The sequence below is a fragment of the Struthio camelus genome, chromosome 15, assembly GCF_040807025.1.
Source record: "Struthio camelus isolate bStrCam1 chromosome 15, bStrCam1.hap1, whole genome shotgun sequence".
In the NCBI taxonomy this organism is placed as follows: Eukaryota; Metazoa; Chordata; class Aves; order Struthioniformes; family Struthionidae; genus Struthio; species Struthio camelus.
The window spans coordinates 1,541,048-1,559,221 of NC_090956.1; the positions used below are offsets into that span (position 1 = coordinate 1,541,048).

The 18,174-nt window shown below is 39.7% G+C and overlaps 1 protein-coding gene across 8 annotated transcripts in view; it reads left to right on the forward strand.

Moving 5' to 3' along the window:
• ARHGAP17 (Rho GTPase activating protein 17) overlaps nt 1–18,174 on the forward strand; it is an 84,932-nt gene that overhangs the window by 34,504 nt on the left and 32,254 nt on the right. For 7 of the 8 annotated variants that reach the window (XM_068908137.1, XM_068908136.1, XM_068908138.1 and 4 more), the window contains exon 1: nt 31–193. In XM_068908137.1, the coding sequence (XP_068764238.1) occupies nt 141–193 (53 nt within the window). In that variant the 5' untranslated portion in view covers nt 31–140. Of the gene's footprint in view, nt 1–30; nt 194–18,174 lie in introns of those variants that run through there. The other variant, XM_068908135.1, reaches the window with a different exon arrangement.

Consider the following 18,174-nt stretch of genomic DNA (forward strand, 5'->3'; position numbering starts at 1 on the left):
GAAGCGGCGGCAGCGGGGCGGGGCGGGGCGGGGCGGGGCGGCGGGCAGGAGGCCGCGGTGAGCGGGCGGTCGCAGAGCTCCCGCGCGGCGTTTCGCGGTGTCGGTGCCCGGCGGGAGGCCGGGCGGGCGCGGCCGCCGCCATGAAGAAGCAGTTCAACCGTATGAAGCAGCTGGCCAACCAGACCGTGGGCAGGTGGGTGCCGGCGGCACGGGGCCTGCGGGCGGGCCTGGGCCGCGGCTGCTTCTCCGCCGCCGATCCCGGTGGTGGGGCCGCTCCGGGGGGGGAGGGGGGGGGAGGCCGGGCCCTGGCGCCGGCCCGCGGAAACCTCTGAGCGTCGCGGGGGTAGCGCTGGAGCGCGGCCCCGGGCCGCTGCCGCCGCGCGGGCCGTTCGCGTGGTTGGTTCTGCCGGGTCTCAGCCGCGTAACTCGTTTTAAGGGTGTAAGAGCAGAAAGCACCAATTCTGTTTGGGCTAAGGGAGCGTTTGTTATGGCGATCGGATGAAGTCGGGGGGGGGTTGGGGTAACGCAGCTCTGGAGATGATAAACTTGGCTGCCCCGAGTTCTTACAGAGCTATTTGCATTTGCACTTCCTGTCTGTGTCTCTGTAACTTTCGTTTCCTTTGTTAGCATGCTTTGTGGAGTTATTCTCATCTGTTGTTTCTCACTCGTTTTCACGCTTCTTAAGAGGGCTTCACAGAGTACATCCTCTGTGGCTTAATTTTAGCCAAAAAAAAAAGTCTTACAGGAAGGTCTTTAGCCTGATTCTGTTGAAACAAAGTTGTGTACAGCAGTATCCAACTGTATTTCTGTTGCGTGCTGAAATGGGAATGTAACTTTACTGTGTTTATTATGAAGTTCTGTAACATTTCCCCTGGAAATTGCTTTCTGCTTCTAGTGAAAATTTAGTCTGAAGTAGACTCTACTTCCATGGCCTCCGTTCCTGTAACTTATTTATTATGTTTGTTATTTTTGAGTTCTCCTTCCATATAAAACAGTTAAAATGTGTCAGCTAATAATGGCCAAGTAGTAGGTTGCAATAGGGCATTTATTTTGCTGTAAAAGAGAGTGCAACTTCCAGACCAATCTTCTATTCTTTTATTCTGATTCCATATAGAGGTTGTCTAGATGCAAAAATTAGTAGACAGCTCCAAATCCTAAGTGGAATTTCTAGTAACCTGCATTCTGCTAGGATCAGCATCTTGAGCCACTTCCCACATAAGGGGAAAAATAGGAATTAAATCTTGAGAACTGTCTGTATGTAGGGCTGGCAGCAGAAATTCTAACTTTCCTAATGACCTTTGACTAAATGCAGCTGGAAATATGTTTTTATTGCTAAGACTCCAATAAAACGACTGGCTATCAAAGCTGTTTCACAGCTGAGATTCTCAGGGTGTGGTTGTCTGTGTGCCTGATTATTGTTCATGTGTCTTTGCCAGGTAGTCTGCTGCTGCGTTAGGAGCATCTGCCTAGAATAGTGAAGTTCTCTGGTTTTATTAAAATATAGACAAGTATGAGTAATTGTTTTTCATTTAAAAACTGTTTAAAATGGTACTGACTCATCTGTTTTGATAGTTTTGACATTAATAGTTAGTTTAAATTCAACTTAAAGTTTGTTTCTCTCTATCCTATTTTAGTCAGTGTGAAATACAAGTGCATCCTTATTGTCTCTGTTTATAAAGCATTTTTTAATAGTAAGCTCCCTCAGAAGTGTTCAGTTACTGGTATGGATTCTTTACCCAAGAGCGCAACACTTTTTTTTTTTTTTAATTGAATGGAAGTGAGAAGACTGTGAAGAGGGAGGGCAATTCTCAAGTTTTGACCAGCACTTGTTGCCTTTTTTGCACGTGAATTGCATCCTCATGCTTAAATTAATCAAATTGCTCCTGTGGTATTTTATTTGCTGTGGTCTTCTTGTTAACTAAACGTATTTCTTATTCTTCTATTGCTAACCAAAGTATTGGGGTCTTTCCAAGTTGAGGAAAAAAGCTTATGTAATTGAAATCAGTTTTATTTCTGAAAATTAATTAATTATAATGAAACTCAAGAAAATTAGTTTATTTATATGGTTTGGGGATGGTAGGGAAAGAAACAAAACTCAGGAGGTTTGTTTTGGGTTTTTCCACATATGATAATGCATGTGGATAGGATCTATAAAAGTAGAAACTTGGTGAAGATACTAAGTTTTTCGGAGTGCAGTGTATTCATGTGTGCAGTGAAGCATCATTTTTTCCCCCAACCATACTTTTCTTTAACTTTTTGGTTAGCGCATTGTCGCAACTCTTTTGCCTAACTTTCAAGCGTGACTGTTGCCTGTCAAGAGGCTGAAGTGGTTCTGATGTGTGAAATGAATCATTCGTGTTAGAGGTTCACTCAGATACAAACAATGCGTCAAAGGGTAATGTTAATTTTTTCAAGGCCCAGAGTACACAATATAGTAAAGGCTATCATTTTCTAAAGTCAGAAATAGTCTCTGGAAGTGCTGCTTGCATCCCTCTTCCTCTGGTTGAGGAGCCCAGTAGGATGTCTTAGCCCTGCAGTACTGAATCAAGAAATTGAGCATCAGTGTGGGAAGAAGGAAAGCTGTGCCACTTCAGTGTAAATATTAGCTAACTTGAAAAATGCTTTGTTTCATTTGTTGGTGAATACCTGTAAGTACATTTAATATAGTAGCTTCCTAATATTTTATATACTAGCCAGTCATTCAGAATGTCGACAGGGTCATTCTGAGCTTTATTTCCTGAAAGGGAGGGGGGAGCATGGCACCGTGAGGTCAACAAATCTTGGCCATGCGTTGGTGGTGTATGTGTCATGAGTTTGTTCTCATTAATGAGGGGTGTTTAAAACAGTTAAGCGTTTATCCCATTGAGCTTGCTATATGCATGAATGATATTCTAGTCAGAGTGCTGAGGCTGGCCTGGCTGGCCTATAGCTAGTACTAGAAATGTGTGGCTCAAAATCAGAGGAGAAATAACTTCTCAGCATGAAATGTAAGAAAAGATAGGCAAGAGCTTCGTTAAGGCAAAGGAATGGAATACATGGGAAGTCCCAGTCTGCGGGGACAGAGGGTATAGAATTATGAAATACACGTAAGAGACTCATTAAAGAGGGGAACAGCCGAGTGGAGCAGGATTCCATCATGATTAGTAGACATGGTGTTAAATATTCTGCAGCAATTATCTTACGGAGGTTGTTGTACTTCTCGAACTAGAGGAGTATTCATCTGCTATTGAGTACTTTTTTTTGCCCCCCTCTTCTCTTCTCTCTGTATTTGACAGATTTCCTGTAAATGATGCAGCTGTGCAAACAAGCAGTTCTGCTTGGGGGAACAGCTCAAGCTCTGGTTAACCCATAAAGTAAAATATCAATTACTTGCATATATACATCTGAAGGAAAGGGGCAAATTAAACAAATTCTTTAGACTTTCATTGAAAAGTGATAATTCAAAGCACTGGCCCCTCTGATTTCATCAAGTGATGTTAGCTAACAGTTGCTTTGGAGAGGCTGTTTAAGTCTGTACTAGGTAACTGTAAAACAGCTGTAATAGCTGTAAAACAGCTATTGGAAAGTAGCTTCAGAACTTTTTTTAGAGGCAGTTTTGTTTAGAATAACGGAGTTGCTCCTTTACTAAATTGTTAATCGCAGTGTGATAGTTGTGGTTTTCATAATCCATGTCATAGATCTTTTCTATGATTCCTGCAAAGTTCTTGAACTCTTTTTGATCATATGATTATAATAATGGATTTCATTAATACCTTCGTACTTAACTTGCTGCTTTAGGCCGTGTATAACACGTTGGATAATATTCCAGGTTTATATGTTCTATCTCAGATTCAGATTCTGTGGTGTTATTAAAATTGAGCCTCTCCGTCTCCCTGCCACGGTTCGAACTAAAGTTTGATCAGAGGTGGTTATTTTGTGTGTGATTAGCTATGTATCTGCCTTGATCAAGATGTCAGTTGTCTATGATGCACTAGTAAAGCTCACCGCTCATCAAGAACGGGTGATTCCTGGTAAGTCGTGCCTCTGTCCCCTTGCAGCCCTCAGCCTTGCTCCTCGTGATTTGTGTCTTAGTACGTAGGAGATGCTTCATGTATCGTTTTCAGGTGGCTTGTGGTTCATTAAAGGGTATGTGCTGAGATTGCTTTCAGGGGAATGTAAATATTCATTCCTCTAAAGCTGAATTTTGTTTGGAGCGCTAAGGCTCTTTCTTGCCCATTGAGAACAGCTCTTCTGTTCTGCACACGGAATTCAGATCTGTCTTGTCTGGGTGGAATACTCTGAAGCGAAAATCATAGCATCCAATTTGGTACGTGTGTCCTTCACTAATTTGAAGAGCTGGGATACTACCTTCCTGTCATATTTGTACCTTTACTTGGGACACTTCATAATCAGCCATTGATTGTGAAATGTCAGCTGTGTTTTAGATTCAGAAATGCGAAGGATCAAATCTTGTATGATGTCAATAAGGTAATTCTCCATATATCTAAGAATAACTGCTTCTCTTTTAGTTTTTATATGCTTTGTATATTACAAAGGGAAACTGAGATTTGGATTAGAAGCTCAGTAAGCACTCTGCTTTTCAGCAATCATCTCTAGCAAAAATAAGTGTTCTGAAGTATTGTCATTAAAGACTTTCAGATGATACGCTCATAAGCATTTGAATTATGTAGCTAAATAATTCGTATGAGAAGCTAGTCCGCAGAGGTGTGTTTGTGTCGTGCTCTTCAGTTACAGAAAAACAGGTTTGTAGTTAAGGACGCTTGTTAGACTGTCTAACAATTTTACACATAAGTTTGGCTTTTCTGCCTCTGGGGACACAACTATTACTGTTGTTCCCATCAATTTCCTCTTTCATCTTTTAGGTACATACGACGAAATACCATACAAATTAAAAATTTTCTTGTTCTGGCCAGCTGACCTAGAAAGTTTAGGTCCAGTGAAGTGATCTAAGATCAAGACTGACAAATGCATATACTTACTGTCTTTAGCAGAGATATTCCTATCTGTCCTTAAGCTGTTTTAGTAATTTAAAACCTAGACCGGCAGATCTGACTGACTAGAAATCTGTAATAGGCCACAGACCATCTTAAAGAGATCACTTTTGTGCAAAAAGCTAATTTACTGTAGCCTCTTTACTAGTTTTTCACTGTTTGAGTACAATTTCTTGTATACAAATAGACTTTTTTCCATGCCCTATACACATGACACTACTGTGACTCAACAGGAGTATTTGAAGGTATCTTTTAATAGCTTGCACCCTACATAAAAATTATTATGCTAAACTATATTTAGTAGTTCTTAAAGCCACTTGACAATCTTGAGCTGGAATCAGGGATGTATTGTAGCATAATTATCACACTAAAGCAAGTTAAAGTGACTATTATTGAATGTTTGTGTCTAATAAGGAGCTATTTGCATTTGATTCAAATAGGGTTAAATTCTGCTGAAAACCAGTAATTTTTGTAGTACTTCATGGGAAAACTTTGATGGTCCAAGTTACTAAATCTCCCCCCCCCCCCCCCCCCCGAGTGTTGTCTATTGGATCTGGTTTATTTTTTTCAGAATTATTTTGTGTATTATTACTTAAAGGAAGTTGTCTTCCTGGTCTTCAGTTGATAATACTCTGAGAACTAGCCTTTTTGAGCATCCAGAAAGATTTAGGGAAAAGAAAAATGCACTCATCTCTGGTAAGTCCAAAACGCTTCAACTAATATGATGTTAATCCTACCTTACCCCTTAAAAAACAATCAAACAGAGTATTTCAGAAAGTATTTTGCAGATGCCTAAGAGATTTCAATAATATTGTTCTTGTGTAATAAAACTGGTAAATTTGAGCCTGGTATTTTAAAAGGGTATTTGGGTGAGCCAGAAATTTTCGAGAAGCTTCATGTGATAAACTTTTATGTGGGGTGATCATTGTCATTGGTAAAAAGTTGGTCTTTGAAAAATTGGTAAACACCACTGAAATAAACTTTGAGGAGAACTTGCTTTGGTCTTTTAAGTTGATATTTGCCTACATCTGAGTACTCATGAAAAGAAGAAGAAAAATCTCATTTCAGTTTTTATAGTAGTTAACTTAAATACTTCCTGTTTATCTGCAAATTAAGTTTGAGGACTCTTTAATTAAAGAAAAATTATTTAGATCTTTCTGGATAGAAGATTAATTCAATGGCAGGTTTGAAGAGTCTGAGTAGACTGAAATAGGGGGGATCTGTTTTCCTGAACACATACAGACTTTGAGACTTTATGTACCTAATTGTCAAAGCCTGGGGGAAATAAAATGCATGTGAGTTCTAAAGCACTTGTCTACTACCAGCAAGGGGAATGCGTTATTAAAAAACCTGCATGTTTGTAGACTGCGATGGTTGAACAAACAGAGCGAGGAGTCTGTGAGCATTATGTTGACTGAAACACTGGAGTTAGCAAATACAGCTGCCACAACTTTTTATTACTACTTAGCCACTTCATAGGCTACTGTATGTGCAGCCCAGAAGTACCAAACTTGGAAATACCATTTCATGCAGAAATTCTCAATCTGAGAATCTGAGACTTAACTAAGCAAATGACTAATAGTTACCCTTTTAACATTGCTTCTCAGCATGATATCAGCATGAGTTTCTTGGTATCTGGATGTTTGTTTATTTCTGGCATCCTTTGGGAAAAACTGACACAGTGTAAAGTTTTGTGCAGCTCATAAATCTGATTTTTTAATAGTACGAACTTTCAACAATAGGAAAACGTTTAGCTATTATGTTTTCGGTTTGTGTCTGCTTCGTGCGGTAAGACTTCATACTTATCAGTGTATTTGCAACTTCCATTAATGTAGCAATGAATGGAATAGCTCATTGATATGAATTATGTTTGCTCTGTGGTCCAGGTTCAATTATTTAAGCATGAAGGAGTTTAGGTTTGTTAGTTGCATTAATCCATATACTCTTCAAAGTGGAGTTGTTAAAGCCAAGGGGAAAATCCTCTGAGTTTACTTAAGTAGAAGACTTTGTGCTGACTGCGTTCAATCTAATTGTTCTATCTCAGTGGGCGACTTTTGAGCTGGTGAGTTCTCTTAAGGGCTGAACAGCTGGTACCAGTGCGAGAGCGTATTCCTGTACTAGATGGAACGACTAATAAGAGGATAGATGATGTCTTGTGAGGAGATGGTCTGAAAACAAAAGACAGTATATTCTTGTCTGCCTTTTGGATGTTTTCTCTAAATTTTGTTAAGGCAATGATCAGCATGTCTTAAATTGTCAGGGACCAAGATGGTCTCATGTTAATTTAAAGTCAAGGTTGTTAATAATCCCTAAGATTAGGAATTAAGTGCTTAAGTTGTTTTTAAGAAATGCATTTCTCTGCAGAAGTAGTTCAGTGTGAGAAGTGCCCAGTGCTGCACTCGTTTGGTTGCAGCGTGCTGCTTTCCGGAAAACCCCTATGTAAAACTTTGTAGATATTTAGTGTTGCACTTGTAGCGCTGTTACAAGAGCAGCAACAGGTCTTAAATCAGCGAGGAAGTATTTGCTCAGCTCTCAGTTTCAAAAGCCTCATCCCTTGTGATAAGGTTCCAGAACACAGGAGAACATAAGAACGGCTGTAGCGTGCTGAGTTAAATCTGTCTTGCTCAATGTACAGTGCCCAAAAGCAGGTAACTAGAGAAGAATGTAAGGCTCAAACTGACATCCAGTAACGTTTCCCGTGAATGTTCTCGCAGCCTCCAGCTATGTTTGTCTCAGGAACTTCCCAAGCTAGAGGTGGCTTCTGTGTGATTTGTGCCTTGATGGCACCAACTTTACTTTGTTCCTTACAGTGACTGTGCCACCGCTGTGAGCATAGACTTCTACCATATCCAAGGAGTGCAGGCTGTGTTTCAGCTGTAGTCTATTCTCCTGCTTCTCTGAAAGCCCAAAATTTGACAGTTTCAACTGATCATTTTCGCTTTAAGTGAAACATGTAGGAGGGAAACATGTTTCTCTGTGCCTGCATTCCGTGGGAATGAACTCCTGGATGAGTTACCCTGTTTTTCCTAACAGTGAGTATTACCAGGACATATGTAGCTTCAGTTATTTTGTTCCCCCTTAGCAGATGCAGAAGATACCCTTCAAATGTTTTATATAAATTTCTGGTATTCAGAAATACTATTGCATGCTATACCGTTTATGTTGCCTGCTAGGTAAACTAGATTTTTCTGCGTAATGGAGGTTGCATGGAAAGGTTTTCTTTCCAATTTCAGAAGCAAACCGTTTGTTAGGTTACGGGGTTCCGTATAGTAGGGTTTGTTCATGCTGGATAATTGAAGGAGAATCATGTTGGATAATTGAAGGAGAATTAATGCAAATAGGTGAAGCAAATGAATATGGTGTGTGTAAGTTTTGAAGCATGTTGAATTGTTATGTGAATGCTCTTAGGGTTCAGCTGCAAAGAGTGAAGTCCTCTTCAGTTAATGAGAGCACTGAAATGGGCGTTTAACATACTGAGCATGCAAGGATTTCAGAGTTGTCCTTTCTTGAGACTGTAGTTTCAGAATCTTTTAAAGTCAGCACTATGCTGAAAGAGATGGCTCTGCCCTCTTGCATGCCACCAGCTGCATGTTCTCATCTCCTTTGTGCTGGCTGTAGTCAGCATGCTGCTGCTTGATGAAACAGATCAGGGAACTGATTAAATATTAACAGTAAAAGACTGATACAAATATTTTGGGGCTTTTTTTTTTTTGCTGGATCATCTCAGGCTTGATATTTTTTTTATATAAGTGCCAATGAGGGGTAAGGAATGCACAGTCAAGGGTGAAGGGCACCGTTATTTCTCTGGTTGTTCCACAAGGTTTTGAAGGGTCTGGGGCAGTGATAATGACTGTGCCAAAATTGGCAAGCTGTGCTTGTATCAGCAGTGTGTAAGCAGAGCCTGACTCATCATCCCAGTGCCTTTGCAGCTCCCTGCGTGAAGCAGTACAGGGAAACAGAAAACTAAGAGTAGGAACAGGTATCTTGTGCCGACGTTTTTAGGTGCATCTAGGATGGAATAGTGAAAGTAACTTTTACTTGAATTTCCTTTTCTGACAGCTGCTCAGTGAAACTGTCAGCTGTGCACCTGAAATGCAGTGCTGCGTTCTAAAGGTGTAGTCTGACCTTTCTGATGTATGTCCATGAAAACAAAATAATCTTGGTGTAACCACCTTTGTAGGTGAAGCTGTGATTCCTTAACTCTAACATGATCTGATGGTGGCTTTTTAGAGCAAATAATGTTAATATCAGATCATACCCAGAGCTGAAATCTTAAAATAGTAATGATTTAATCTGCTAAAATAGCTAGAGGTGTTTTAGCAAGCTGTTTCTACATGATGCTGTAACGTGATACACCTCGAATTTATGAAAGCAAATGCATTTCTTAGATACTTGCATGTATTTTTAGGTTCACTAATGCAGAATGGATCTGTGGTCAGAATTATTCTTTAGATCAGAGGTCACTGCATTAGCAAATAATGAAATGCCAAATACATATGATCTTTTAGGATATGGTTAAATAAAAAATGTCTTAGTATGTTAGAAGTATTTTCTAATACCATGAACAGTTTCCAGAAGCAAGATTTTATAGCTTGATAAAATAAGTAGCTCTGCTTTTTTTTAGTGCTTTAAGAGAACATCAGGACCCAATTGGCAATTGAGAGCTCATAGTTCTGGGTACTGCTTAACTGCATTGGTTAGCTGTGTGGTGTTTACTGTGACATGGCTCTGACCCAAAACCTATGGGAGTTTAATAATGCAAACTCAACCAGGTAAGTTATGGGTGACCTCCTGTCATTCAGAACTGAGTAGCTTCACAGCACTTAGTGATAACAAGTGATTTTAACAGATAAGTGGGCTTGAGTATGTCAGTTTTCAGTATAGTTTTATTTGGGCTGCTTGATTACTATACATACACATCTTGAAAGAGAGGCTAAATTTAACCTTCACCAACATTGCCACATTTGAAACAGTACTTGATGTCTGGACAAGAAAAAATAGGGGACTTTCAATTTTTTTTCTTATCGGCAATGTGGCTTTTTTGACTGAATTAACATGTTTTGATTGAAATGTGTTCCTCAGGAACAAAATAATTTAAAAGCCTTGAATTTGTAGTAATTATTCCATTACTGATAAATGCATGTTAGCATAGTAGTGCATCTTATACTTGTACAATCCTGCTGTCTCAACAGGAAACTAGCTCTCATAAATACAAGCCAGCTGGGTGAGGTCACAAGTTCTTCTCTGAAGTGAGGTGGAGCCTTTTTTTCCTTGACACGGATTGTTTTCTTGTGAAGTTAATTGCATTGCAAAATGACAGGAACATCCTGGAGTGACTACGGCAGAGAGGATCGAAGAGCTGGAGGAACTGCAAAAATGAGCATGCAAAATAACTGAATCAATTGTAGATGAGAAAGATCAATAAAGAAGGTGTTTCTTTTCCTTCTGTTTTACAAGTTTTCCTGCACTAGAAATCACTCAACTGAAATTTTGTATAAATATACTCTTTGGCTATTTTGACTATTTACCAAGATTCCAGTGACACTTCTAGAGTAAAAATAAAAGCAAACCTGATAACTTTTACAGCTGAGAGTTGCACGTAAAAGGTAGGTCATTGTTGAAAACTTTGCTAGTGCTGTTGGAGCCTGCCACTTGTGGAATGCACATGCGTATACAACCGTGGTGACTGATATTGTTTAGGCTGCAAAAAAACTGCTTTAGCCAGTGACAGGAGAATTAATTTGTAAGGTTGACTTTGTTTTGGAAGACAAATTGCCTTGGCGTGCAGTTTTGAAAGTTATGGCTATTACATGGCTTTGAAAAGTACAACAGTTTATTCAAATGCCGACCTTTTTCTGGCATCAGCAAACTAGTTATTAAACAATCCATAGGAAAAATTAGTCCATATGATTTTTCTGGATTAAAATGTTAACTTTCTATCTTTCCTGTATTTTCGAATAGAAATATATGAGCTAAACTGTTGCAGCTTCTATTTCAGTCAAACATTTGACTGGTTTGTCATGCCATAAGCTGATTTAATACTTAGATTAAGTGTTCTGATCTGCTGGTATTTTTTATATGAACAGAACACTAGAATAAAGTAATGCTTGTTTTGCAGCAGCAATTCAAGTGTATGTTAGAGAAGTGCAGTACAGGTTAAACCTTTATTAGACTATTAGTCAGAGGCTCACGTTTCATTCTCAGAAATCTAGTGATAGAATTAACTTCCAGTTTCATGCTCGAACAGCAAAGAATATAGTGTGAAACACATGAGGGTGGTAATGGCATAGTTCTTCACATTATGCACATTAATATGGTCTTGTATACCCTGTATCTAAGCAACACAGAAACAGACCTCTATATCCAATGCTGTAAAGCCCAGTAGTTGGATGAGTAGTCCCAACTGCAGTCCAGTTGTTGGAGAGTCAGCTCAGGTTAGAAGCTGGTTTTCTGTTGATGAAACATAACTGAGGGTTCAGCTATTAGTTCCCAATTATGTACCCTGATCAGAAAATCAGTGCAAAGGAGTCATTGTGAAATGGCGAACATAAAGAATAATCCCTGTTGTGTCAGTCTTGGATAATACCTGAGGTCCCTGAATTCCCTTATCATACTTTCTTACTGTTATTTTAGGGCTTTTAACGGGTTGGGTTTTTTTTTTGCATTTTTATTTTCTGCTCCAACCTTATTGTTTTGCTTTTTCAATATTTTCTTGGTTGTGATTCAGTTTTGTTCCTTTTCATAAGGCTTTTGCCGGTTTTGAGACTCCCTGAACTTGAGAATGGACCTCCCTGAACAGTGTATTAAATTAATAGTATTATCTTTGGTGAAATGTTCATTTTGGATTCAAACTTTTTGACATTTGGGCAAGGTAATACATAGCTGAAATGTCCTGCCAAAGTGCAAAAAACAAGTGAATAAGCAAAAAACACTCAATTTTTTAGCAGTTCAGTATGTTTTGCTCATTCCTGTAATGCATATTTTTCCTGTTCGCTCATGTCTGCGCTGTAAACTTTTTGTCTTTGCAAAAGATAGTGCTACTTCTTACAGACTTTTCTACTGATTGACAATGCAGAACTTCTAGTAAAAGAAATCTCAAAACTGTAAAATATCTGAAGTGTCTGAAGTACAGTCGACCTCTTTTGTATTGGCCAGAATGGAAAATAATGTCTGGCTTGAAAGTTCAGGATGTGTTTGAGGGTGGGTGTTGTGTGTTTTGTCCCACCCCCCCAATAAAGGCGTTCTCAGGTCAGCAGGTGATTTGGCAAGGGAACTGGTCCTTGTCTAAAATTAAAAGCTGCCAAGCCCACATGTAGGGAACTCTTGAGCTGTTCTTTTCCAGAAACATCAATTACTGGCTTATCTGTATGGCTCAAGAAGTAAAACTGAATTAAGCTTTGTAAGTGTAACCTTCCTGTCGAAACTTTCTGGTTCCCCCTTCTATTGTACTTGCACAAATGAACTAGCTGGTGAAGCTGATCCAAGTGAAAAATGGGTTTTCTTCTGCCAAGTTATTTTTCAACCGGATCAATTCTTTGAGCTGTTGGCTAGCGGACGTGCTGGTGATGGACAAAGGGAGACGCGAGGAGCTGATGTTGGTAGGAGCACACAACTGCTTTCTTCAGCAGCTTTGCCAGCTGATGCCACTTCAGTGTATTAATGAATTGCTGGCCTCAGGGTGCAGGTTCATGATCAGCTTATGTAGTGGCTGCTGCTGAAAGGGCCGGGTAGCAGCCGTGCCTGCCCTCGCTGCCGGCTCCCCTGCCCTCTGGCTGGAGTGCTGCAGCCCTGTGGGAAGCTGGGGCCAGGGCAGCTACAACCAAGAGCTAGTCCTTTCTTTTATCGGATATAATTCTAATCCAATCTGCACGTGACTGCTGTTAGCACAAGGGAGAGATGTAAGGCCCAGGGACCCGTGCTTGCATTTCGGGGGGGGGGGGCACTTCAGACAGGACTCCTGAAAGGAGAAACCTTGTAGGGGGGAACCTTGCCTCGGCTCCTTACCTTGGCTGTGATTTCATGGTGACTTCACGCTGGCACAAGTTCAGACTGCTGTTGAAGAGGCAAGGTGAGCAGCTATGGAGTGAGTCAGAGCAGGGAAGTGATCTGGCTGCAGACTAACTTAGTACTATTTTTTTGGCCAGGTTAATTGTCAGCTAGACCCAGTTCTCTCGTGTTACTCGCTGTCTGGCTGTACGACGCTGCTGGAGCACAAGGGAGGCGGTGGGAATTCCCGTTTTGGCAGCAGCTGCATTTATGTTGGCATACAGTGTTCGAAAAATTGCACCTTAGATTAAGGGGTAGTGAATTCAATAATTATTTAGATTACTTTCTGTCCTATTAGTATTTTTTCAATATCAAAATTGCGTCCCCCTAATTTTAGATTTAAAAATAAAAAAGGTAGAAGAAAAGGTTGTTGCTTGTATGGAGGAGGGAAGGGCATTGTCTGAAAATAAACTTTTGAATGTAAATAAATATTGGGCAATCAAATATTAAAAATAATTATTTAATAAGATACTGGATAAAGGATGTTGCATACATTATTGATAAATTATAGTAACAACTACATGTTTGGAAGGCTAATGTTCTACAGGAATGTTAGGTAAATAGGGTACCTTTCGCATGAGAAATTTGTGTTGTGATGTTTAAAGGGGAAATAACAAGGGACAGAAGAGAGATTGATTTGGTCAGTTTAGAAGGTCGGTCTTGCATAGCTTCCTGTTGGTCTCAGATTTCCTGCCCCTGCCCCCCAAATTTGTGACAGCTTGACAGAGGAGTTTTACTTTAGAAAAAACACACAACTACGGCTAGTTTTCATACTAATTGGATTTAACCGTTTGGAATTTTAATCCCCCACAGCAGCATTTCACAAAAGTATTTATACCTTCTGAACGAAATGCAAATCAAATGAAAGCAGGTTTATATTGGCCTAATGTACGTTCTGGGTTTTTTGAAAGTAGAAGAGAATACAGAAAAAGCCTTGCTAGCTAAAACTTTGGTATGGAAGAGTAGAGTAGCAGTAAGTATTGAATTTACTGGGAGAGCAGTCAACTAGAAGCACTTAATTTTTATTTGGATCCAGAAGTTTAAAAACATGAGGCTCCTCAAAGACTGCTCTCTGAAATGTGACTTCCTCTATCAAGGCAAAATTGCTTTAATTCTTGTTCTGCGTTTAAACTACAATTATAATTTAGCCTTCTAGAAAGTTGGACTTAAATGTGTCTTTTCTGTTGTGCATGCGGTGCATAATTATCTTTCTGGATTTGTTGTAGAGACCTGGCGGTTTAAACAGTATTTTTTCTTAAACTGAAGTGTCCTTGGTTTAATTCTCTATCTAATGCTAAAAGCAAATCTATGTGTTATAAGAAAGAGGTTGGAGTTCTGAAATGTAATGCAGGGCCTCATTGCTGTGACTGTACCTCTTAAAGTGACCCCAGAATAGGTTTGGCTTGAACTGCAGTTGTTCTTAGGAGCTAAATTTACTGATTCACTTGGGAGAGGAGGTCTTGGATCCATTTCATTTACTAAGGAATTTCAGATCCACTAATGTGAACAGTCTGTCATGGGTTTCCCTGCAATGGCGAAAGAACAGTCCGCTTTCTCTCCAAGATGATTATCTTTTTAAAGCCTAGTCTGCTTTTAATTAAAGTGGACAGGCTTCATCTGGTCAAAATTTAATGGCTGAGATTATGGAAGAGATCAAAGTTGTAACTTTTAAATTGAGTGACCAGGCAAAGTTTGATGAAAGAACTCAGTGGAGAAGATTAAAGAAGACAAGCTGTAGAAATCTTTCACTTTATGTTGAGGCTTGAACTGTAGTTTTGCAATTCCCAAGCTTCTAAAGATATGGAACTTGATTAATGAAATATTTTGTTGCACTGGAGGGGATGTACTGCTTTTTCAAAGCCCTTCTGAAGGATTAGAAGCACAAAAGCTGCTATAAGAGCATAGGTGACCCGAGTTGGTGGCCTGAGGATAACTTTAGCATTAAAACTGATTCTGCATCTAGGAACGTCTATAGGAAGTGAGTTCATGAGTGACTTTGTCCAAAAAACTAACCTGTGGTGTGATTACTGCTGCTGCCATAAACATCAACGAGAGGCAAGTTTAAGGCTGGTGACCAGTACAGAAAATGCAATGAAAGCAATTTTAATACTTGTGCAGAAGTTTGTGTCGTTCATATGGGTGAAAAGCAGCCTGGACCATCAGACTAAATGGATGGTAGGCGAACTTGAGATCTGACTGGTGGCTGATTGAGTGGTGTTCACTGGCAGTGCTGGAGGGCACCATCGTCATCGTTAGCAGGTGAGACGTGGTGGGGCAGCTGCCGCACCAGAGGGCGGGCGATGGGGCGACAAGCCGAAGGGACAGCTGACGGGGACGTTGCAGTAAGGGAAACCCAAGAGGTCGAGACTAGCTCATGCGTTGTTCTTCCTGGTGCTAGGTGGATGTCTGCGTTTGCAGTGGTGTGACTCACTTTTCTAGAAGCTTATGGACACGTGGAAAATACCTGTTCTTGTTTTTCAGCACACCATAGTGGCCTCTAGGACATCGTACCTACCAACGCATGGTGCGGGTCTGTAAATTGGCAGACAGGGAATGTATAGGGGAGAAACAAGGATGGAAGTTGAGAATACTGGATGAAAAGTTAGGGACACTTACACAATATTGTACTCTATTATTGAATCAATAAAAATTTTTCAGGAAAAGAAGAAATTAGAGGAATTGTATTCATTAAATAACTGAAAAATCCTTTCCTGATGAATTAGGAAGGAGAGCTTTGTTTGATGGCTGAAACATTTGAATTACCTTGTTTCCCCCCGTTATTTTTAATATCTTTGCTCGTTAAACAAACACTCAGATATGGGCAAAAAAATTGTTTATTTAGTTCATGCAAGTCGTTTGCTGTCTTGGGCATAAACTCCATGAGGAGACATTCTTTGGGGGTTGGAAGTCTTTGTGTACAAAGACTCCTGCCCCCCCCCCCCCACAATGCTGATTTGTCCTTTTATTTTACAAATTAAACTGAGATAGGATTGGCCAATGCTGTGAAAATAGCAGTCTGGAATTGCAGCTCAGATCCTCAAGTTGCGCATGGGTTTATACTCCAGAGTGTAAAGCTGACTGCTGGTAACGTCGTGAGTGAGAACAGCAAACAACACTCAAGTGTCATTTTTACATTAAGCCTTCTTTTAGTATTGAAAAATGTATAGATACCCTTGCTTCTAGTGTCTTAATGGCCAGTTTAGAAATTTGCACTTTATTTTAAAATCTTGCAATGCAGAATCTCTGACATGACAAAACATACAGGCAGGTAACAGTTAATTTCACTGAACGTGGCTCAGTGTAGAGTTCTTTCTCAGCGAGTGGCCAGCTTAAACTCCAGAGATGAAAGATCGTGACTGTCAGCATTTAGAAGTGATTTTAAAAGTGATAGTTAAAAATAAATCACAGAGTATTTATGTTTACTTTGGGTCATACTAATATCTTTTGGAAAAAATCAAACTGCACTAACAGTGATCTTGCCTTGCTTCTAGTATGAGTGCTGGTTTTCTCATGGTGGGGACTCAAATGGGATTAATTCTAGAATTATATAGCATAATTTGGTTACTGTGAGAAAAATACTGGGCCCAACATGTTTCTGCTCTGGCTTATCTTCAAAATGCTATGCAAGTGGAACCAAACTCCTACAGTATATCTTGCATCCAGAAAGTTGAATATTGGCACAGGTTGCCAAAAGAAGCAAAATAAATCCTTTGTAATAAAATGGTTTTGAAAAGTGACCTTTAATATATGTATCTACAAAGGCCACAATTGTAGAATTTATTTTTCCAGTCCCACAGATCCTCCAGCATGCTTTTGTTAAAGATCTCTTGTGTTAAGCCTAGAGAAGTGAAAAAAGTAACAAATCCACTTATCTGTTTTTCAGTGCCTGTAGAATTTACTGTGTCGGTCTGTCTCATGTTGCAGAGCTTTGGTCTGCCTCTAAATAGGAAAGTGAGGTGTCCCTGTTTGCTGCCTATTGGAAAGTAGCAGCAGGTGGTCGATCTACAGATTAACTTCAAATTCACAAGTCCTGACCAAACCAATGGGCTTGCAGAGTAGAGAAGTGCACGGTTTGCCAGCGTATTAACGGAAGCTGGACAACTGTGTTCATATGAAAATATGGGGAGTGGGAAGTTTGCATGTTACAACCTTTAAATTGTTCTAAAATCTAGTTTAGGTAACCAGCGTTCAGGTAAATCTGAATGGCTGCTGGGAAGGAAGGAAGAACGGAATTTATCTTGTCATGTTCTTCCAAATTTAGAAGACAAGAGTTCCTGGAACGCCTTGATTTCTTAAAGAGCAATTATCAAAAACAGATCAAAATGAAGCAAGATACTGGCCATAAACAATGATATATTTCACATTTGGATATGAATTGTAGCAATCATTGTAGTAACTATATGAGTGTTCCCGAGTATTGGTACTCTTTTTCAGCATCCTTCCTGGAAAGGAATCATTGAGTTTGTCTTTGGTCTTTTCTGGCTGTTTCAGCTCTTTTCCCTGATCAAAATTTTCTTTTAATTTTAAAATGATTTGACATGTTTGATAATTAGGCTCCCTTAAATTGGATTAGAAAACCTATGGTTCATACCACTTAAAGGAAGTCTGCTCCTAGAATTTAGCACAGTGTCGAATGGGGAAAATTAATCTGGTAGTCTTGAAACATCGATAAGTTACATTTTCTATAAAGTCTTTCTATTGAATGTTTGCTGTTAGAAAAGCAAACCTTTTAGAAGGGGAAACTGTCATCTAATTCTGGATTCTTTGTTTTGGAACAGAGCTGCTGATTCTTTCATTTTTCCTGGCAACAAATCCTGTCTATTGTACTATGGAAAGCAGGCAGGATGTGCTGTTAATTCAGTTTTCTGTGAAGGTGCTGTGAAATGTTAACTTGCCAGCAAAAGCTAATCTGGTTACTCTTGGTAACAAACAAATAGTTTGTTTAAGGAAAATCAAACAGCAGGGAAAACTAGCTTTAAGAGTCACTTGATTTGTCTCATGTTTTGGGTGGATAACGCTTAGTCTCAGTTTTTTCAGAAATGAAGAGCACAGACTTGTTGTTCTACCATGAAACCAGCTGCACGCCCCTCATCATCACCTATTACCACCCCCTTGCACGCCATCCGTGGCACATGAG